Source organism: Pollicipes pollicipes, unplaced genomic scaffold (assembly GCF_011947565.3).
Source record: "Pollicipes pollicipes isolate AB1234 unplaced genomic scaffold, Ppol_2.1 Scaffold_4740;HRSCAF=5597_pilon_pilon_pilon, whole genome shotgun sequence".
NCBI lineage: Eukaryota > Metazoa > Arthropoda > Thecostraca > Pollicipedomorpha > Pollicipedidae > Pollicipes > Pollicipes pollicipes.
In genome coordinates, this window is record NW_023596545.1 from 16680770 (window position 1) to 16703676 (window position 22907).

The 22907-nt window shown below is 59.4% G+C and overlaps 1 protein-coding gene across 1 annotated transcript; it reads left to right on the plus strand.

The window, feature by feature from the left end:
- Positions 1-2657: 2657 nt before the first annotated feature.
- Positions 2658-22151, plus strand: LOC119099111 (puromycin-sensitive aminopeptidase; the record flags this gene model as incomplete). Its single annotated transcript, XM_037222189.1, is given in 14 exon segments — positions 2658-2893; positions 3830-3980; positions 11774-11956; positions 12546-12660; positions 14027-14321; positions 15696-15819; positions 16152-16386; positions 16942-17107; positions 17869-17974; positions 18208-18427; positions 19143-19342; positions 19811-19918; positions 20296-20418; positions 21227-22151. Coding segments are annotated over 14 exon segments (2472 nt in total), but the record flags the coding sequence as incomplete, so codon positions are not given.
- Between the last annotated feature and the right edge of the window lie 756 nt (positions 22152-22907).

A 22907-nucleotide genomic window follows, 5' to 3' on the forward strand; every position in this document is an offset into this window, starting at 1 on the left:
AAAATCGGCACATGTTTCGGCTGCGTGGGCCGTGCTCGATCAGCATCACGTCATGCGGTCCACCGCGGCGCCGCTTCTTTCTAGGCCGCCGGCACACTTCCGTGTCGGTGAATTGTGCAATCGATTTTCCATGTTGCATGATACGTTGCATACGTTCGCCTTTTTTTGGCCGTTGCACGGCATTTGTGCTTATATGAAGCTCCCATTTATCAAAGACAAGATCTTGCAGCTGTAACAAAGTTTTCTTATTGACGAATCGTACAAAAATATTTGTATCGCTTGCCTTGATTCTGGTATGATCGCCTTTTTGTACGTTTGTTTTCCGTTAAGGTCAAGTAGGCCACGCCTGTGCCTGTATAATCCCCAGCTGTCATTGTGGGGGATCATTCTTAGAACCAGAGCTTTTCCGCTTCCATCATTTGGGTCGTCCCATCGTCCAACACCTTTAAAACCCGCTGAGCGGTAGCAGATCGGCGCGAAAGCAAACACCAAGGTTTGGAAAACATTATGAATGTAATTGGGAGGTCGAAAATGCAACTGTGCGTGGTTAAAAGGAACCACGCCAGCCGAACCGCTGCTTCTCTGGGTAAGAGTTGAACGCTGTTGGCCAGCAGGATTATAGATACCGGGTGAAACGAAGTTCCGTAGGCGGAATGTCTGTAGGCTGAAACCAGAAATACACTGTGCGTGCAATGTAGGCCATATTTTTAACTTATACTAAATATCTGGCGGCTATTATTTGAAGGTAGCGTGCTGCAGGTGCTACAATGCTGAATGTACTTGAAATTTAAATAAATGGCATGCCCACAATTTTTGCAAGAAGCTGTCGAGGAGTTGCACACTACATTACATCGACAGCATGTGTTGGCTGATCAGAAACAACTCAGCGTATTTCATGCCGAGCTAGTAGAAAAACTGCCGTTTCGGGTACGGCTCCGTCACGTTACCGATTGAGCTATGGGAAGCACTGGGCATCCCTCGAAGGTCGGAGAATTCACGGCGCACCATGTCCTAATACTTACAGCCCGTACGGCGTGAGAGTTCGACTTCTGCAGACAAAATTGGTCAGTGGATCGGCTCAAAATAATTAAACAATCTTTTGTTTGGTGCCGGGTTCGTGGAAATTGATAGAATTCGGCTCATAGCTCTATGAAAAGCAGGCCTTCAACACGTGAGCGCTATGGGCTAGTAGGAAAATCACGCCGTAGAGTGATCGTGCTGCCAATGTGCTTCGGTGGGAGCTGGTTGGCCGGGACGCGCGCTAACTGCGGCCGTGCTGCCACCGGCTTTTGCTGCCACAGCCGGGATGGCCGATTTGACGAGTGACGACGCCACGGCGCCATGTAGGGTGGCTGCCGTGGGGCCGCATAGAGTGCTGTGACGGGGCTGTTGAGACCGGTTGTCGTGGGGCGGTTGAAGGGAATGTGACACATTTTCAGATTTTGAAGCAACTGTCAGCTATGATGAAATCGGCTCACTTACAAATATTGGCATACTTTTAAGTGCAAAAGACTGGTCTAGATAAGAAAATGTCTATTCAGCACATATGCTCCCCAATGTGTCATTGCTCTGCTGCGTCGTGGAACGTTTGTCTGACAGCACTCACTTGTATTTCTTAAATCTTCCAAGAGATGGCCGCGCGGGCTGGAAGTGTTTGCTGAGCCAAATATTGTTTTGTGCGCTTGTTTTGGGCCCTTTTCGTGGTATTCTTGCATATTTATCCGTAAGTCTAACATGTTTCTTGCACTCGCATACTCGGTTTATAGCGCTAGTGCAGTGACCATCTTCGGCCGTTAGAGCGCCTGTCGCCGGACCGTTTGGAGCAGCCGTCGTAAGACTGTTTCGAGCAAACATCGTGTGGCCACCTTAAGCTGTTATCGTGGGACCTTTTAAAGACGTCATGGCGTGGGCGCGGTGTCGCCGGAGTGTAACTATCCTAGGGCTCTCACCGCCGAAAACGTTGCCGTTTATGGTTTTAGCTGACGCATCGTTTAAAGACTTGGCAAAAGTCGCCACAATCAGTCCACTTAAATAGCCGTGTTGAATGATATCTCCTGCGGTGCATATATGTCCTCCGATATCCGCTCCTGTACTTACGGTTTCTCCTCTATGAATTATATCTCCTACTCAGATCCAACCTTCGGATTTCTAACACGAACTGAATGAAACATTGATATATATATATATATATATATATATATATATATATATATAGTAAATATATAAGTATATATATATATAGATAGATAGATAGATAGATAGATAGATAGATAGATAGATAGGTAGATAGATAGATAGATAGATAGATAGATAGATAGATAGATAGATAGATAGATAGATAATAAAGTGAATTTTACCGTGTCGAGTACGATGCCCAGCGCTGTCCACTTTGGCCTGAGCCGTTAGGGACCGCTGCTGTAATGGACCGTTCGCCCGACTGTGATCCTGGCCTCTGGCCCCTCGGACGCTGAGGACTAGCGTCTGACCCTGACGCTGGTCCCGGCCTGCCCACGGTTATGACACTAACCCCTGGATGTCCACACTAAACCATCCTTGGGCCAGACCCGGCCCGGGCCTGGACGCTGGCGCTTCATCTCTATTTATCATCTATGCCCTGGCCCAGGCCCTGGCGCTGACCGTGTCCCACTGCCTTCTAGGTGAAGTCGTCATGCAGCAGCATCGTCTGCAACGCGGCCGAGCTGGACATCGTCAGCGTGACGGTGACGCGGGACGGCGTCAGCTGCTCGCCGCGCTGGGAGGTCAGCGTCGACCAGGAGACGCTCACGTGCCACCTGGCCGAGCCGGTGCCGCCGGGGCCGCTGCAGATGCGCGTGGACTTCTCGGCGCCGCTTACCGACAAGATGCGCGGTCTGTACCGCTGCAAATACACCAGGTGCGTGCGTGGCGGTGCTGCGGGGGCACGGCAGACGGGCGTCGCGCCGGTGTTGGGCCGCATCTATGGGGACATCCTACAAGTGCCCACGGCCCGGCGCCTACATCGGTGCCCGGTGCGCATCAATGTGTTAGGCAGCGATGCGCACGAGAGTTTGTGCGTTGCTCCTCGCTGTAAACTCTTCTCCAATACGCCTGGCAATCTCCGCTTGAGCTTCGGCGCACGTCGGCGGCTCTGTCAGTTGCCTGCCAACATTTACCAACGCAACGTCTGTGGTCGGAGGTGTTGTCGAACTGGGCTCTGGCTGAAGTGCCGTAACCGTGGCAAGCTTCGGACCTACCCTGACCGCTACAGTTAACGTCACTGTGGAGTGGACGTGTGTTGCGTGCTTGATGGCTGAGCCATACGTCGCCTGATGGCTGGGCCGACGTCGCCTGATGGCTGAGCCTGACATCGCCTTGTGGCTGAGCCTGATGTCGCATGGTGGCTGAGCCTGATGTCGCATGGTGGCTGAGCATGACGTTACCTGATGGTGACACGGACGACGGAGACCCGTGTGACGGTGACGACCTAGTGTGACTGGCCAGTCTGGCTGCTGGGAGCTATGTGATGTTCCCTAACATGGTTTGATCTGACCTGACCCGCCCTGGCCTTCGAACTAACTGTGAGCGACCTAGGATGACTCGCTTTCTGGCTGTTCGTGACGCATCCTGGTGACCGGCGCGTGGCGTAGGGATCCGGAATTTGTCTTAAACTGTCCTGTACTCACCATATGTGTACGCATGACGTTTGACGTATGGGATGCACATTGGTCCGTCTGGCGGGGAGCGGGTCCCAATCTCGTCTGACCCAATGTGACCTGATGTGCGTGCAGTCCGTCTGGTGGGGAGCGGGTCCCAATCTCGTCTGACCCAATGTGACGTGATGTGCGTGCAGTCCGTCCGGTGAGGAGCGGTACGCCGCGGCCACCCAGTTCGAAGCGACGGACGCCCGTCGCTGCTTCCCCTGCTGGGACGAGCCGGCGCTCAAGGCCACCTTCGACATCACACTGGTGTCGCCGCGTGACCGCGTGGCCCTCTCCAACATGGTGAGTCTCGACCCCGGGCCACACCGATGTCCGGGCTGGGACAGGGCGCCCAGGTGCTCTACCCCCGACCATACCGATATCCGGGCTCGGGCTGGGCGCTCCTTCCCTCCGACATCTGGACGCTGCAAAGTGCGTTGAAATTAGCTGAACGTGTCTGGTTTGCACCTGATGTGGAATTTGGACAATATTTCCCTTTGAGCGCTGTTGTAACTAACGCGCAGATATCGTACAATAATGTTATTCAGGTGCATTTTGGAACCCCGCCTTTTAGCGAAGCCGGTGGAGCTGAAATTCTGCGTGGCTTATTGTGGGAGGACGTTTCGATGCATCTATTCGTGGGGAACGTGCTGAAGCGGTTGACTGCTGCAGTCTTCCGCCACTGCGGACAACTACGGTGTCAATGCAGTTCGTGGTTCATGATAAGGGTAAAATGAAATTCACCAGTCAGTTTCGTTTATCAAATCTCGTATGGTGTGTAGCAGCTCACCCCTGAAATATTCGGCATGTGTTGTGTTCTTGTAAAGTGACGTCCGTCTCTCTAATGCAAAGACCTGATTCGGCGTAACGGGTGTACAGAAAGTACCGTTTTCTCCTGCCTGATCTTTATCAAACCCTTTTGGAGAGGCATTTTCACCGGCCGTGGCCGCCGCGTATAAAACTCTGGTACGCCTCATTGATTAGCCCGAGGTCACACGACGGGACAATGGCTCAGCGGCCGCTGCAGTTATGACATCTAACGGTCACCGCCCGGCCGTCGCCCGCCGCGCCGTGCCGAGCCGTGCCGTCAGCCTGGCGGCTGCCGCGCGCCGGCACGTGCTGCCGCGCCGGTCACGTGGCCGCGCGTCCGTCACGTGACGGCAGGCCGAGTCGAGCCGCGCCGCGACGCTCTGCAGTGTGCTCTGCCCGGCGGCGGCAGCGGCGGCGGCGGCTAACGGCACTGGCCGATCGGACGGAGATCCGTGGGCCGCGGGCGCCGCACATGCTGTGTGCAGCACCCTGGCCGCCGGCCGAGCGGCGCGCCGGGGCCGGCCGGGCAGCGGCCCGGGGTGCGGCCCAGCACTGGGCCGCTCGGTAGGTCCTGCGAGCACGCCTGTACGGCTGGCACATGCTGCCCCTCTCACGGCTGACACATGCTGCCCCTTTCACGGCTGACACATGCTGCCTCTTTCACGACTGACACATACTGTCCCTTCTCACGGCCTACACATGCTTCCCCTCTCACGGCTGAGACGCCGCCCCTCTCACGGCTGAGACGCTGCCCCTCTCACGGCTGACACGCTGCCCCTCTCACGGCTGACACATGCCGCCGCTCTCACGGCTGACATATACTGCCCCTCTCACAGCTGACACGTGCTGCCCTTGTCACGGCTGACATACGTGGCTGGGCATGTATATGTGAGGCACGATGTTGCAAGACGAGTTCGTGCTGAAGCCGTTCTAGCGGTGTATTGTTTATTCTAACAGGTCTGGGAGTGCGTGGTACCGAACTTGCGACCATAACATTGACGCTCCCCAGGAGAGGGTGGGCCATTTGGGCACGCGCTCCGCAATGGACACCACACGGAAAGGCAAGAAGCCAGTCCTGAGCGCTAACAAGAGGCATGGGCGGAATGGTGTCGAAATCCAGTGATTTTTACACGCCCGCTCTTGTTCTCGTTTGTCCCTTCATGTACATGACACGGTGAAACGTTGTCTTCGGTCTTATACCGCTCTATCTGTCTGCTTCCGCATGTAGGCGGTGGTGGAAGCCTAAGAGTTGTCCATTCCCTCGTCGTTAGTGTTATTTTTCCGTCAGTCGTGATACAAAATGTCAAAGTTGGCAAGCGTTCTTCTGACCTCGAGGCATTTCTCTCTTGTTTTTGTCGTGAAGATGGAGTTATGTTTTCCGCTGATCCCACGGCGGATTGTCTCCAGCTGACTGGTTTCGATCCATAGAACGTCATTCAGTGATGTTTAGTTTCCTATTCATTTGGCCTTTTCAGATGTTTTGCATCGCCGCTTGTTAAGCCAGGTACCGTGATTTTTTAGGCTCACGCAGTGGTCTTAGCTTGTTCGCCGGTGTTTCGTGGTGTTCCGTCCCTGCATGCCGTTGTCTCATTGCGTCTATCACGCGACGGCTGATTATCGAGAGGATATCTGAGCCACAGCGAGTCAGGCGGGGCAGCCACAGCGCGGCCCAGCTGTGTATGCGGTCGGTATGCGATGCCATGCATTGTCTGCGGGACGGCGCGGTGCCGACTTCCCCGTCTAGACTCGCGCCGTCGCAAGCGAACCACACGACAACCTGGCACCGACGGAGCGGCACTGGTCAGGTCTCAGCGGTGCCTCCGCTCAGGTATCTTACAATGGACAGAGATGTACCTCCGACACAGGACCTGGCTGTGTGGCAGATCCCGAACGCCCAGCCCGGCTGCCTGTATTACATCTTTCCTCTCGCCGTCGTGGAAACGAGCGCGCCGTTAGGATTCGGCTTATTGAAGTCCTCAACTCCGCTGGTGGTTGTTTGCCGTGTATTGTTTGTATATGCAGCTCATCACCAATAAAGTAAGACTTCACAGATGGTTAAGTCCATTGTGAAAAGAACACGCTCCAGCCGTCACGTATCATTTATTAAAACGAATAGGCATGTTCGCTGAACAAGTGATCCCGCTTCTATTGATGAATCAAAGGGTGTTGGTCTCCCTGGGCAGCCCTCAGAGGCCGACATATATTGTGCTTACACATACTGGCAGCACGCTAAACAATGTATGCGTGCCGGCTGGCTGATGTGGCTTATGCAAAGGGAGGCTGCTGGGCGAGTTTCTCGACTGAATTTTCCTCGAACTACGTTTCTGAAAAATGCAAGACTATTACAGCAGTGCCGACTGCCACCAACCACGAGACATTTGTGAGGGGCTTAGGTTTCTGGTGCGCTTTGGGGTAATCGTGGTCGGATTTGCCTACCTCGAACATTTGGGCTCTTGTCTGGAGCACGAGCCCGAAGATGCGTTTGATTGTATCAAACGTATTCGCTGTAAGTATCATAGGTTCTCTGTAAATACAACTAAGTGAATGCGACTAAGCTCTGACTCCCCTGGACTCCATCATGACCGCCGGCTTGGGAGGTCGTCAGTGGGAGGCGCTGGCCTGCGTTGGTGAAGAATGTGGAGGACATGCTGTGCTACGTTCTAGGCTTGCTCTTCAGCTTGATTGCGCCCAGGTTTGATATCCCTGGTATGTGTTGATGTGTTGCCCCTCCTCGCCGTCTTTCAGAGTGCTAACCCGAGAACCGGTGTGGTAGGCTCATCCAGCTGTTACATGTGCAATGGCTTCAGAATTTCCACGAAAGATGCTTAATCTAACGAAGGCTCGGATGCTTGTTGAAGTACAGTTGGTCTTGTCACGCGCGGACCTTACGGTGTCACTTCGGCGCTTTAAACTGCCAGACATCCGTGTCATGAATACTTTTACAACGAGCTGTTAGCAATGCGGATATCAAAATTGCTCGGTTCCGGGAAGGCTGCTCATGCATTGTTACATGCCAGCTTCAAGGCTATAGTATCGCAAGCATCCTGCATAACTCGCCGTCATATCCAAGACCTGAGTGCAGCTATGTGCCGCGACCTCCCATTAGCGGCATTACCGAACCGGGCGCGGCCCGGCCGACCAGCCAAAAAAGGCGGCGGGCGCGCTTTGCGGCGAGACAGCGCGGCCCATCTGCGCCGGCGTTAATTAATGAGTGGCCGGGCCCGGGACAGCGGCTTACGATGGCGGACATGGCGGCGCGGCGGGGATTAGCGTCGACAGCGGACCGGCCGCTGGACCGGCGAGCCGGCCGACCCGACTGGACCGCGCACCGCGCCGCATCGCGCCGCGCCGCGCCGCGCCGCGCCGCGCCGCGCCGCGCCGCGCCGCACCGCGCCGCACCGCGCCGCACCGCGCCGCACCGCACCGCACCGCACCGCACCGCACCGCACCGCACCGCACCGCACCGCCGCCGCGCCGTTTCGCGCCGCACCGCACCGCGCCGTTTCGCGCCGCACCGCACCGCGCCCGACCCGACCCGACCCGACCCGACCCGACCTAACCTGACCGGACCGGACCGGACCGCGTCGCACGGGTCACAGCCTGCGCGTAACCAGTGCCGTGGGTGGGGAGGGGGACGGTCCCGTCAGGCGGACGGCCACCACCTGTAGGTTGCGCGCGCGGTGGTGGGGATCGGCCCGCTCCGAGCGTGCCGCCGCTATCTGGGCTTGCCGCGCGGCGCCAGCAGCTGCGAGCCACGACTTCCGCCATCCGGCCACGGCTGTTTCCACTGTCAGTAGCGTAGATGTAGATGTGTCGCTGGACGGCAGCGGTACTTATATTTTCGCCTGTTGTCACAGTCACAGTCACAGAATGCGTCCAAACCTCGCGGCCGACGTGAAGCAGGTCATGTTAAATGTTACGTTAAGATTTCAAGCGGCAGCCAGCGATAGAACGTAACTTTTCACTAACGAAAACACATGGCATGTGGGTATATTCAGCTGGTCTGAACGGCTTCGGCGCCGCTGAATGCCAAGCTGCTGGCGTCACCTGCTCAATGCCCATATGGCGGCGTCCCGAGATCATGGTGGATAGGGGACAATGCAGTGCAGTATACGTCTGCCGTACATGTCTGCCGAGCTGTTTGTCACCACGCTGATGTAACCCGCCCAGAAGAGACGCAGTGCAAGAATGCCGTTCCGCCGGTGCCCGGCGCCAAGGTCGGTGGCACGTGGTGTCCCCCGACGTTAGGCCCCCGAACACACGTGCAGCGGCGCGCGAGAACCGTCAGCCCCAGGTGACATGGATGACGGAATGTCTTCCAAAAGTTCTGGGATGGCCCATAGCATACGACATGTGGTGTGCATTAGTCACTGATGGGCAACAGGCGCGGCCCAGTCACGGGCGCGCTCATCGAGAAGACCTACACCGCAAAAGCCAAGTGTAGGCATGCGACTGTATAAGGGGTGAAGTCACCGCAGAACGACTGAAAGCTTGAAGCGCTCTCCTTTTCATGGTGGTGATGTAATTATATGACGTTGGGGAGACAGGGCTTGCCGATATTACATGTTTTTGTTAAACACCTTGAAAGTCGCCACGTCATCTCCATTCATGGGTATGTTTCGTCGTGCACGTTTTCACTGTACGCTGTAATAATTAGGCCGAGTTTTCAATCAGTGGGGTCTTCATTGCAGACGGACACGTAGGAGTAGTATTTAATTATGGTAGTGTCGTGGTGGTTATCGTTATGTCCTAAGAAAGCCTAACTTAGACAATAGTTGAGTTGTTTCGGATTTGTTGGACGTTGAAATGTTGGTTTTGTCAATTTGTATGGTCCGTTCGAGGAAAAACTAAATAAGAAACATTGATAAGATACTTAAGGTGCGATGAGCTCAACCCTTTTAGTTGCTTTCTAGGCACGTCCCCTCCCCTTCCCCTTTTACCCCCGAATGCTGCTCAGCTCCCACGTTACAGCGCTCCCACACGACAAATTTCTGCTGTCCGCCCGCAAACGGCTTTCACTACCTCCTCCAAAACGGGTTGATTCTCAACTTCCGTGTCGTTGATTCCTAGGGTGCCGGGACTGGGACCGGTGGTGCCGGTAGTGTGTGGCACGGCCGGCCGCGCTTCAGCTTGTCCGGACGGGCCTGACCGGTGCCAGCCGGCCGGCCGGCGGGCCGCGCAGCAAAGGTCAGGGCCGCGCGCGCTGGCGGCCGACTCCGGGGTTTGCTGTCTGCCGGCGGCGCCGGCCGCGTCACGCGCGCAGGCGTAGAGGGCAGCACGACGAACCGTGCCGACTCGTGAGTGTCGCAGCGGTCTCCACGTGACGTGGACCAGGCTCCTCCCGTCTGCGGGGACCGGTGTCCACATGACATGGACCAGGCTTCTGCCTGCATGGGCCGGTGTCCAGGTGCCGTGGGCCAGGCTCCTCCTGCCTGCAGGGGCGGTGTCCACGTGACATGGACCAAGCTCCTCCTGCCTGCAGGGGCGGTGTCCATGTGACATGGACCAGGCTCCTCCTGCCTGCAGGGGCCGGTGTCCACGCGCCGTGGGCCAGGCTCCTGCTTGCAGGGGCCGGTGTCCACGTGACATGGACTAGGCTCCTCCTGCCTGCGGGGGCCGGTGTGCACGTGACGTGAACCAGGCTCCTCCTGCCTGCAGGGCCGGTGTCCACGTGGCATGGATCAGGCTCCTCCCGCCTGCAGGGCCGGTGTCCACATGACGTGGACCAGGCTCCTCCCGCCTGCAGGGCCGGTGTCCACATGACGTGGACCAGGCTTCTCCTGCCTGCGGGGGCCGGTGTCCACGGGACGTGGACCAGGCTCCTCCTGCCTGCAGGGGCCGGTGTCCACATGACGTGGACCAGGCTTCTCCTGCCTGCGGGGGCCGGTGTCCACGGGACGTGGGCCAGGCTCCTCCTGCCTGCAGGGGCCGGTGTCCATGTGACGTGGACCAGGCTCCTCCTGCCTGCAGGGGCCGGTGTCCACGTGACGTGGACCAGGCTCCTCCTGCCTGCAGGGGCCGGTGTCCACATGACGTGGACCAGGCTCCTCCTGCCTGCAGGGGCGGTACCCACGTGGCATGGACCGGGCTGCTCCTGCCTGCAGGACCGGTGTCCGCGTGCCGTGAGGTGAAGTGTTGGCTCCCGGCCGCGGTATGCCGGTCCGGCTCTGGTCTGGTCGGACGCGGGGACAGGTGCGGCCCGGCCGGTCGCCGGCAGCGGGCTGGCGGCCGCTGGCGGCCACGCTCGGGTCGTGCCGCTCTGCAAACCGTGACGGGTCGCCTGCAGCCCGGGACGACGTCAGGCATCTTGTCACGCTGGCTCGCTGTCACAGTAACGCTGCACACGGGCGTGCACGTGGGCGCCATATCTGACCCGGTAGCCGCTACGCCCCTAAGCCCGAGCCATTAATTAATGCATCGAGTGTCACGTGCATGCTGTTCGGGAGGCCCATAACATCCCCGTGGCCTGTGGCTGCCCAAGCTCGAAACATTAATGTCACCGCGTCGTGATATACCAATGTGAATGCACTTCGGCTGGAGCGAACCACACTGGCGGCCTTTCCGGATTTGGACGCTTGGCGACAGTTTAACTCAACTGGTTTCATTGAATCCATTTCCATGAACAGGTTCTCTTTTCGATGCTTACGGTACCATGTTTACGTCCGAGATTAAATGTAATGGCAATTTCCGACAGTTGGGCTCGATTTCGCCAGACACATTCAAGTTTCATGGATAAAGTGGTATCGAATGACCATGAGCACAGGAAGTATTGTTTTGTTTTCGTGTTGAGCGAATGCAAGACGCACATGAATGGAGTATGTGTCTTCTGTGTCTTTTCATGAAGGCCTCGGGAATGTGCTGGGAGGACCGGTATGGAATACGGAAAATCAGGTTACTGGAATGCCACTCGTTGAAGTATGTCCGCGCAAGTGAGCGGGGAAAAGAAAAAAAAAAACGATGCTCTTGCGTCCTTTTAAAAGTCCTGCATATCTGTGGGACCCGAGCGTCTTCCAAAGGAGAAAATTGTTGACTCCTGGGTGCGTGGTCAACCCACGAACGTTGTATAAGTCCATATAATTAGCAGATCACGTTAGGGAGTGAGTATCGATTAGGCCGTGGTAGCGTTTGAGATGAGGCGCCGTTAGCGTTCACCGCCCGTGACACAGGCGCTGCCGCGTACATTTTGCGTTGACGCGCCGCTCTCGTCACGAGCTGCCCGCCAGGAGCGCAGCGGCTGTTGTGCGTGACGCAGCCGGCTCACGCCCTGGTCTGTTTGCCTGCCGCAGCCGGTGGCCCGCGAGGAGGATCACCCGGAGCAGAAGGAGCTGAAGGTGGTGCACTTCGCCACCACGCCCGTCATGTCCACCTACATCATCGCCTGCGTGGTGGGCGAGTTCGACCACATCGAGACCACGTCCGAGGACGGCGTCTGCATTCGCGTCTACACGCCGGTCGGCAAGAGCGAGCAGGTACGGCCAGCGGCCGCTCCGTCGGCCCTGGATGCTGCGTCACGAGCAGCGCCGGCGGCTGGGTGGTCTTATCTGGCTGATGAGATGATCCGCAGCTGTGTAGTACGCCCATGTTACAGGCATGGTAGACGTTAAGAACATTAGAGGGGCGGCCGCGAGCAGCTAAGACGCCTGCCGCGTGCCTTGCACAAGAGCCTCTATGCTGCTTGCATACCGGAAGCCCTCGCGTCGTCCGTTTGCAGAGAGGGGGAGCACGGGGCAGGCCCCACTGGGAACCACCGCGGCTCGCATACCAGCGCGTGACGTGGAGCCGAAGGGAGGAGTAGGAGGAGTGGCCGGGACGCGGTGATCACGCGGAAGGGAGGAGTGGCCGGGACGCGGTGATCACACGGGGCTTACCGCCGTGCGTCCGGCTCAGGCGCCATCCCCGACCACCTGGTCTGCGCGCCCCATCGGCTGTGCCGTGCATATTGGCCGCCGCGTGGCCGATCGCATGCTGCGGGCTGGCAGAGCCCGCCGGCCTAAGACGCCAGAGCCGTCTGATCCGAGCCGGTTTCTGACGACAAATCGGGGGATTTTCTCCGCCCAGGGACGCTTCGCCCTGGACTGCGCGGCCAAGATCCTGCCGTACTACAAGGGCTACTTCGGCACGGCGTACCCGCTGCCCAAGATGGATCTGATCGCCATCCCCGACTTCGCATCTGGTTAGGAAGGCCCCGCCCACGCGGGCCGTGTGCGGCCGACCAGGGCTGAGTGCTGCGGGACGGCGGTGTGTGTGGGGCCCTGTCTGCGCCCAAGGCGCCGCTCACGCCGGCCGTGTGCGGCCGACCAGGGCTGAGTGCTGCGGGACGGCGGTGTGTGGGGCCCTGTCTGCACCCAAGGCGCCGCTCACGCCGGCCGTGTGCGGCCGACCAGGGCTGAGTGCTGCGGGACGGCGGTGTGTGTGGGGCCCTGTCTGCACCCAAGACGCCGCTCACGCCGGCCGTGTGCGGCCGACCAGGGCTGAGTGCTGCGGGACGGCGGTGTGTGAGGCCCTGTCTGCACCCAAGACGCCGCTCACGCCGGCCGTGTGCGGCCGACCAGGGCTGAGTGCTGCGGGACGGCGGTGTGTGTGGGGCCCTGTCGGCGCCCAAGGCCGCCGCCTCGCCGTCTGTCGGGACGGACCGCCGCCGGCCGGGCCGTCGCCAGCGACCGCCACTGTCGCTCGCGTTCTGATCGGCCTCGATAAACCCGGCCAGCTCATTGCGTTTCGGTAAAAATTCCCATCCCGGATTAGCTTTTCGGCCGGGCTCTCGTTTTGCAGGTGGTGACGACTGCAAGATAGTATCGTTTTGTGATTGGTTGGCTTGTCCGGTGGTCTGTGGATGTCGTGTGTTCTTCTTTCGGTCCGTGTGCACGTCTGTGTCCGCCTCGTTAGCTTCAGCGCGGAATCTGGCGTGCCGACCCATCCTCAGCGGACCGCCTAATGGTAGCGGGGCACGATACCGCTCATTTGAGTCATGGTCTCCAGCCGGTGACTGCGTCAGTCGCTACCACCGGTGATGCAATCATGGTGACATCTCGTGGGTCGGTGGGGTGTGGCTGGGGGAGCTAGAGGCGCCTTGGTACCCCTGATTGTTTGGATCTGTGGGCAGTGGGTAGTCGCTATGGCCGTATCGTTTGGGCTTCTTCTCTGTCGCCGGGAAGCCCAAAGGAGCCCTTCAGTATTCTGGCCTGTATGTGCAGTGGGTGACCACTCGTGTTCGGACCCGGCCAGGCCCCACAGATAACTGCAGTCAATTGACCTGTAATTGCGGTGGGTCCCGGCTGGGCCATGCATACAACTGCTGTCTCGTGACCTGCATGGTCTGCACCATCGCCCGCACCCGCACCCTGCCAGCCATCACACCCGCACACCGCCGACGTGTGGTGCGTACGTGCGTGCAGGTGTGTGTTTGTGTGTGTGTGTGTTTGTGAGTGTACTCAGTCGGTGACCCTTCGGGCTTGACCGTGCCAGGCTTCTCATCTTTTTGCTGCGGTGTGCTGACCTGTGCCGTGTGTTCTGTCGCTGACCTTCCATTGCCCCGCCAGGCGCCATGGAGAACTGGGGTCTGGTGACCTTCCGCGAGACCTGCATCCTGGTCGACCCTGTGAACACGTCGACGGCGCGGCGCCAGTTCTGCGCCCAGGTGGTGGGCCACGAGCTGGCTCACATGTGGTTCGGCAACCTCGTCACCATGGAGTGGTGGACTCACCTTTGGCTGAACGAGGGCTATGCCGAGTTCGCCATGTACCTCAGCACCGACTACCTGTTCCCCCACTACAAGATCTGGATGCAGTTCGTCTCCGAGTGCTACATGGGCGCGCTGGCCACCGACTCGCTCAGGTTAGTGTCGCTGTGGGGCTGTGAGGCTGTGGGGCTGTGAGGCTGCGGGGCTGTGGGGCTGTGGGGCTGTGGGGCTGTGGCGCTGTGGGGCTGTGAGGCTGCTGTGGGACTGTGAGGCTGTGAGGCTGCTGTGGGGATGTGAGGCTGCTGTGGGACTGTGAGGCTGCTGTGGGGATGTGAGGCTGCTGTGGGACTGTGAGGCTGCTGTGGGGACGTGAGGCTGCTGTGGGACTGTGAGGCTGTGAGGCTGTGAGGCTGTGAGGCTTTGAGGCTTTGAGGCTGCGGGGCTGTGAGGCTGCTGCGGGGCTGTGAGGCTGTGAGGCTGCGGGGCTGCGGGGCTGTGGGGCTGTGAGGCTGTGAGGCTGCGGGGCTGTGAGGCTGCTGTGGGGCTGTGAGGCTGCTGTGGGACTGTGAGGCTGTGAGGCTGTGGGGCTGTGAGGCTGTGAGGCTGTGAGGCTGTGAGGCTGTGGGGCTGTGGGGCTGTGAGGCTGCGGGGCTGTGAGGCTGTGAGGCTGTGAGGCTGTGAGGCTGTGGGGCTGTGAAGCTGTGGGGCTGTGAGGCTGCGGGGCTGTGAGGCTGCGGGGCTGTGAGGCTGTGGGGCTGCGGCGCTGTGGTGCTGCGGCGCTGTGGTGCTGCGGCGCTGTGGGGCTGTGGGGCTGCGGGGCTGTGGGGCTGTGGGGCTGTGAGGCTGTGGGGCTGCGGGGCTGCGGGGTTGTGAGGCTGCGGGGCTGTGGGGCTGTGAGGCTGCGGGGCTGTGGGGCTGTGGGGCTGTGGGACTGTGGGGCTGTGAGGCTGTGAGGCTGCGGCGCCGTGGGGCTGCGCCGTGAAGCTGTGGGGCTGTGAGGCTGCGGGGCTGTGGGGCCGTGGGGCTGTGATGCTGCGGGGCTGTGGGGCTGTGAGGCTGTGAGGCTGCGGCGCCGTGGGGCTGCGCCGTGAAGCTGTGGGGCTCCGGGGCCGCGGACTGTGATGTGTGGGTGTCAGACCGGCTGTGCTCGCCGTGCGGGAGTCCTATTGTTGTGGCGTGATTTGTGGCGATGTGGTCCATGTAGGTTTGCTGGCGCTCTTATCTTGTCGGTGAGTGGAATCAACGCCCGCCTTTGTTGAGAAGGAGTGGATGCTGGTGTGGGCCGCGGTTCAGCGACAACGCGTCAAGCTATGGCCTTTTAGCGTGAGCGCGGTGGTGTTCCGAGTATGCATTTTATGAACTGATTAAGCTAATTCGGGCCGTCCTCATGAAAACTGTCTGAGCTCTTTGCCCGACCGTGCCTTCTGAAACGCTTACGTAACTCGACGCAAAACCCCGGTGCGGTGCGTGATGCGTATACCGAAGCTGCTATTGTGTTCCGACTCCGGCACTGGTGTTTGGCTCCTCAGGACGTCCCACCCGATCGAGGTGCCGGTCAGTAACCCGGCCGAGGTGGATGAAATCTTCGACGGCATCAGCTATGACAAGGGCGCCTGCGTCATCCGCATGCTGCACGAGTTCCTCGGCCACGAGGTATGCGGCCGCCGGCCGAGACAGGCGGGCTGTGTCCTCACCGCGGGGGCCACGGCGGGTCTGCTGCGGGTCGTAGATAGTTTCCACCGTGCCAGGATGGCGTGCTCCACTTGCCGATGACTTGTGACCTTGGCCTAGGCGTGCGCCGTGTGGCTCGTCGCGTTCTCTTCACAGTCAGGCCCGCGTGCACGTGACGTCGGCTGGTGGACACTCCCATCTGGAGACCGCCGCGGTGCGCTGGTCGCTGGGTCCGTCTGAGTCCGGACATTGACCTCCAGCACTCACCCCAGCGTCGGCCTCCACTCACCGCCCGCCCTCCCGCCGCGCGGCAGGACTTCAAGCGCGGCATGAACCTGTACCTGCGCCGGCACCAGTTCGGCAACACGTTCACCGAGGACCTATGGGCGGCGCTGGAGGAGGCCAGCGGCAAGCCGGTGGGCGACGTCATGTCCTCCTGGACCCGGCAGACGGGCTACCCGGTGGTGTCCGTCGCCGAGCGGCAGGAGGGCAACGCGCGCGTCATCACCGCCTCACAGCGCCGCTGCCTGGCCGACGGCAAACCGGACGGTACGCCGCCCTGGCGGAGGAGGGGCGAGCCCCCGTGCTGGGCGGGGCTGGGCCGGGGTGGTGGGACAGGCGCCGGCGGCACCGCGGTCCCGGTGTAGCCGCCGGTGCTGACACGGCCACCGAAGGCGAGTATTCAGGTGCGGCGTAGACACCGCGGCCTACCCGCCGATCGGAACGGCACGAAATATTCGGCGGCGGCGGCTCATCTTCGCTGATATGGCGCCTGCTCTGTGCTGTCTGAGGCGGCCGTCGCTGGATTGAGCTGTCTGCATGCGGCCAGTGACGTCAGGAGTCGCTGTATGCATGCGACCTGTGACGTCAGCAGCCGCTGTTCCGAGTGCCGCGTGCGCGCGCGCGGTAGCCTTCAGCGCATGGTAATGGGCCACCAGCTGCGGCTGATAGCCGGCGGTGGATGTCGGCGCGTCAGGCTTGCCAAATCGGGCGTCGAGTATCTGGCAGGTGGTGATGACCTGATCTGACCTGACCTGACCTGACCTGACCTGACCTGACCCGACCCGACCTAACCTAACCTGGCCTGGCTTGTACCACCGGCAGCCGATGACCAGATGTGGATGGTGCCGCTGTCGTTCAGCTCCAGCAAGTCCCCATCCGAGACCATCCACAAGGTGATTCTGGATACGAAGTCAACGGAGGTACGGCTGGAGAATATCGCTCCCGCAGACTGGGTCAAGGTCAACCCCGGCTCGGTTGGCTTCTACAGGTGAGCGTTCCTTGCGCCCACGTGACCCCTCACAAGCTCAGGCTGAGGTGAGCGTCAGGCAATGCCACAGACGTTGTGACTCTGCTCCGTAAAAGTCATGCGGGAATTTTTTAAGCAGAGTGGATTGGCCTCATTTCTGTTTTAGGCATTGTTTTGCGGTGACGTAACACTCGTCCCTTGTATTGATCGCCGAGTACAAGGGACCCGTGGTCAGCCGGAGCCAGGGGAGCGACTAGTGGCGGCCCGCAGGCACACTGCATTTCCCAAACCGCAATGACGGATGCGCTACATGTGATTATCATGTCTGCAAGATGATCAGCGCGGCATGTCATGTTTGGCCGTACTCGGACGATGAAGGATAGCCTTGTGCCGCCGCGCTGCAGCGAGATGGTGTCGCTACCGCGATGTGCACCGAGTTGTTGGATCTCATCGGAGCGTAAGGTGCCGGCCCTGCTCTGCTGAATGGTGTAACGCTACCTGTCACGGCTGGGCTGCGAGGGAAAATGTCGAACCTATGTGATGTCCCAGCTAAAAAGGACACGAACTCCCGAATAGCAAAGGAACCGATCACATCCGGGAAGCTCGCGTAGGTCCAACTCGATGCCCCCCCCCCCCCCCATCGCCACCCGTGCCACGCCTCCCTTCTCTCCAGCTGGCGTCGACCTCTTCCTCACCTGCCGTCCCCAATGTGTCGGTGCCGACGGGGAAGGCGCCTGGCCTCAGTCGCGCGCTAACCGGTCGCGCGCGCCCACGTCGTGCAGGGTGCAGTACCCGCCTGAGATGCTGGAGCAGTTCAAATCGGCCATCGCCAGCAAGGTTATGCCACCGCTCGACCGCAATGGCCTCGTGGACGACCTGTTCGCCCTGGTGAGTATGGCGTCGTCTGGCTGCCGCTGCCGCCGCCGCCTGGGCTGACGGCGGAGGATGGAGTTGCGTGCACTGCGGCGAACTGGTGTATTTGCGTCCCGCTGATGTAGACGGAGCAGCCGGACGTGACTTACTGAGGAGCCGGCTGACCGGTCCAGCGCGCTGCCGATCACGGCGCAGCGCGAGCCGTGCCCTGGCGGCCACTGACCGTGCCGTGCCGTGCCGTCGCTCAGGTGCAGGCGGGCGACTCGAGCACGGTGGACTTCCTGCGGCTGGCGGCGTCGTTCCGTGACGAGGACGAGTTCACCGTGTGGTCGTGCCTGCTGAGCTGCCTGCGCCGCCTGCGGCCGCTGCTGCAGCACACGGACATGGTGGAGCCGTACCACGCCTACTGCCGCCGTCTGCTGCAGGCCATCCACGCCCGGCTCGGCTGGCACCAGCAGGACGGAGAGAGTGAGTCGGAGCTGCCCTGGGTTGCACTCCCCCTGGCTGGTCGCCGGGCCAGGAATGCCACGTGGAGTCGTATCCAGCGACACTGTCGTCCTGGCCGCAATTGGATGTTTGCTTTATGTTTTGCAGCAGGTCGGCAGTAATGGGTCCGACCGACTGCGTCCACCTCAACTGTGTACACCTCGCCCGCCTCCCCACAACTGCGCACACCTCACAACTGTGTACACCCCGCCCGCATCCCCACAACTGCGCACACCTCACAACTGTGTACACCCCGCCCGCATTCCCACAACTGCGCACATCTCACAACTGTGTACACCTTGCCGGCATTCCCACAACTGCGCACATCTCACAACTGCGTACACCTCACAACCGCGTACACCTTGCCGGCATTCCCACAACTGCGCAACCTCACAACTGTGTACACCCCGCCCGCATCCCCACAACTGCGTACACCTCACAACTGTGTACACCCCGCCTGCATCCCCACAACTGCGTACACCTCACCTGTCACCTCGCGCGCCAGGTCACGCGGCTTCCTCTGACTGGGCTGGCCTGGCTCCACCCTGCCATGTCACAGAATAGCTGTTGCATACCCAGCGCGACCATCCCAACGCCCGGCCACGTGACGACCGTGCTGACGTGACCTCTGCCGGCTCCGTGCGCCAGGCCACGTGACGACCGTGCTGACCTGACCTCTGCCGGCTCCGTGCGCCAGGCCACATGACGACCCTGCTGCGGCCGCTGGTGATCGCCCACCTGGTGTCGTTCGACGACGAGGTGGTGCTGGCCGAGGCGGAGCGGCTGTTCCGCGCGCACCTGGACGGCGGGGGCGTGCTGCACGCCGACCTCCGCTCGGCCGCCTACCGCGCCGTGCTCAAGCGCGGCGGCAAGGAGGAGTACGCCATGATGCTCAAGGTGCGGCGCGCGGCCGCGCCGTCGCCTGAACAGGGAGCGCCTGCAAGGCTGCCCTGCTCTTTGTTTGGGGTGTTTGAGAACGGTGACCGTCGTAGGCTCAGCTATGCTGGTGGAGGGAATGTGTGTTTGTCGAACGTCTTGGTCATTTCCGGAGATGTGCGTTCTGGATGAGAGATTAGTCCTCGGAAGGGATAGAGCGCTATTTTCATAACGTGAAGCCGGGGCTGAAGAAGTCCTGGCTCGTGTCGATGTGGCGTCCTCACGTTTGTGGACGCTTCTGTCGTTGCCGCGCCGCGTCGGAGCCGGTGCTGTTGCAACGCGCCGGCTCCAGGGCAACATATACAAACGTCCGTTTCTAACGACACGGGAGCGTGCAACGCCAATGATCAGCAGCACGCGGTGCCTGGGCCGTGGTGCGCCAGCGGGTGGCGCATGCGTAGGCTGACGCTGCCGCGGGCCGCTCCCCAGCTGTACCGGGAGGCTGAGATGCACGAGGAGAAGAACCGGATCGCGCACGCGCTCGGCTCAATCCCGGACGTCTCGCTGCTCTCCAGCGTGCTCGAGTTCGCACTTTCGGTGGGTGTCGCCACCCTGGTGGATTGGCGTCGTGTGAACTTCGAGCGTTTGTAAGCGAATCATCTTCCAGTGTTGTAAACGAATTACCTTCGAGTGTGCTTGAGTGAAGTACTTCGAATGTTTGTGAGCGAGTCACGTTCGACCTACCTTCGAACGGTTGGGTTTTCTTGCCCCACCTGGAGCCGCTGACTTGCTCATAGGCTTGACCCGTATGTACGTTAAGTCGAGTAGAGCTGTTCAAACGCGTAGCTGGTGACATGGGGCGCCAACGCTCCGCGTGAATTGACTGTGCTGCCATCTGTTGCTGAGAGAAGCGTATGGCGGATGACACGCACGCCGCCGCGAGCCCAGTGTTTGAAGACGGTGCATGTCGGCAGGACGAGGTGCGAGCCCAGGAGTCGGTGTTCGTCATGATCTCGGTCTCCTCGAACCGGATAGGACGCGACCTCACCTGGGACTTCTACAAGCAGAACTGGCAGATCCTCTGCGACCGGTACAAGGTACGCGCCCGCCTGCGCCACCACACGTCCGCTGGATGCTGGGCCTTTAGGCCTGGCGAGATCCAGACGTCAGGACCGCGATTATTTATGTGACCTACAGCCAGTCCTTCAGACCCCTATGCCCCTCAACCAGGCTTTTGATATTCGGTTCCGTTGGGCCGCCCAGGCCCTTGTTCGGGCCTCCTCGAACACTGCGTCTGGCCGACTTAGGGCACCTTGCCAGCGCAGGTCCCACGTTAGGCGCTATGGGCCCCGACCGACATAAATCGCTGGTTTCGACTCTGTTCCTGCTTGGAAAATGGGCGCCCATGGGACCCATGCCGCCACAGAGCCGATGGTGCGTTACTGGCGGTGCTGGACCGACATATATTCTCTTGTCGACTTAGGGCCCGATCAGCGTGCGGGGCCCTGTGACTGGCATCGGAATGTCCGTCCCTGTGGGCGGGGGTCCCTGAATACGACCTCCGGCCGGCCTTTCGGGTACTTAATCGTAGCTTCCGAGGGGCCCGAAAAGGCCCCTTGGAACCAAGGGGTGGGGCACGTCCCTTCAATGCCCCCCCCCCGCCCCTCCTTTGCCTCCGCTCCTGCATACCACGATGTTTCACCACGCATACGCACAGCATTTTAAAAGGCAACAATCACGATTTAGCATGTTTTGCGATCAGCTGTGCATAACGACGCGTGGTCCAGTGTGATCTCGCGGTCCCACGCGGCGGCCTCGTGCGCGGGGAGCGGCAATCCCGTGTTGGTCGTCACTGCCGGCCGTGTCGTGCGGTCCTGCAGCACTGACCCGGCACATTCCCGACAGGGCCGCCTGCTGGCTCAGCTGGTCAAGTCGCTGACGGACGACTTTTGCACGCTGGAGCGCGCCGAGGAGGTGGAGCAGTTCTTCTGCCAGCACCCGCACCCGGGCGCCGAGCGCAGCATCCAGCAGGCGCTGGAGACCATCCGCCTCAACGCTGCCTGGCTGCAGCGCGACCGCGACGCGCTGGCCCAGTACCTGGCGCAGTGTCAGTAGCCGCCGCCAGGGGCGCTGTCGGCCCGGCGAGGTTCCGGTGGCGGCCGCAGCGCGGCACTGCTGGCGTGCGACGCGGGTTTGCGCGTGGCGGTCGATGGCGAGCGAGATGGGAGGTGCGAGCGGGGGGCGCAGAGTGGGCCTGGAAGGGTGTCGCCCATCCAGTAGTGACGGCTTAGCGCGAAAAAAATGATTTTGCAGGTATGTTTGATTAGCACTATGCTTGCATGCATTTGATATTGATGGCACTGTCGCATCCCACCATGTTGTTTATCAAGTCATGTGTTTGGGTCGATTTTCCAGGCATGTTTGATACTATAGCATAATTCATTTGCATAGCCCGCAGCATAATTGTTACAGACTGAATGTTAATAGAGTTCTGGTGCAAAGCCTGTGATGCAGGTTAATGAAAACCTCGGTGGGGAACCTGCGGTGTGGTGCGGGTTATACCTTTGCAATGTACGAACCGGAAGGTTTTTTATGTTGTAATTGAAAATTCCGTTGTGTGCCGGCAGCTATTTCCCGTGGGACAGTTAAGTATCACTACATGTTGGATTTGGTTGTGTGTTGTACAAAGCAAGTACTCAGTCCAGTTCAAATGGCTGCTTGCATGCTAGTTTTGCTGGTGTTGCTCCTATTTGCGAAGCTTGAGTACAACTGTTCGATCAAATATTTGTTGATTTTTCTGTTTCCATCGAATAAATGTCAGTTAATGATGTGTGTGTTGTGGTCAGTGACCGCAGATCTTCGCAGACGATGGGACAGGGGCATATGCCGTTGTCAGCCTGTTTCCTCACACGCAATTTAAAGGGTAGCGATGAATTTGCCTGAAGATGGGGCAGTAGTACTCATGCTCGTATCGTGAGGTCCGTGATGGATAGAGACATCCACTTGAATGTACGCCCGCGTGGTCGGTTGAAAATCGTTTACTCGGATCGGATGGGGGGTCATTTGATCACTGAGATATCAAAAATGAAACGAAATGTTCTACGTTTAATGAGGTTTTAACTGGAATAGTCACGTTGAAGGCCTTTCGGTGCTGTTCACAATCCTGCCCTTCTTAAGCCGTCTAGCTTCTGAGCTACGCGCCCGCTAAAATGGGGAAGGTTTATCGGGAATGGTATTTCAGCCACCTTGGTATTCATGGCGTTGTAATAATGTCATTCAAAGCCTGCCATCCCGTATGCCATGCGGCTATCAAGGCCAACAAAAGCATAACTGTCGAGGTGTTCACATCGGGCGTTCGTACGCGCAATTTCCAGGTACAACGGCCGTCAACTGGCTCTCAATCAATGTTGTGCAAGATATAACGACGCAATCATGCCATGACGCAGCGAGGAGCGTATTTACTAAACAGAGAATTACGCTGTCTAGAGCAGTCTTTTCCACTTGAAAGGGATGCCAATGGTTACGTGAGTTCTTTCATCATATCTGATGCTTACTTCAGTATCTTCGAATGTGAAACATTCCCTTT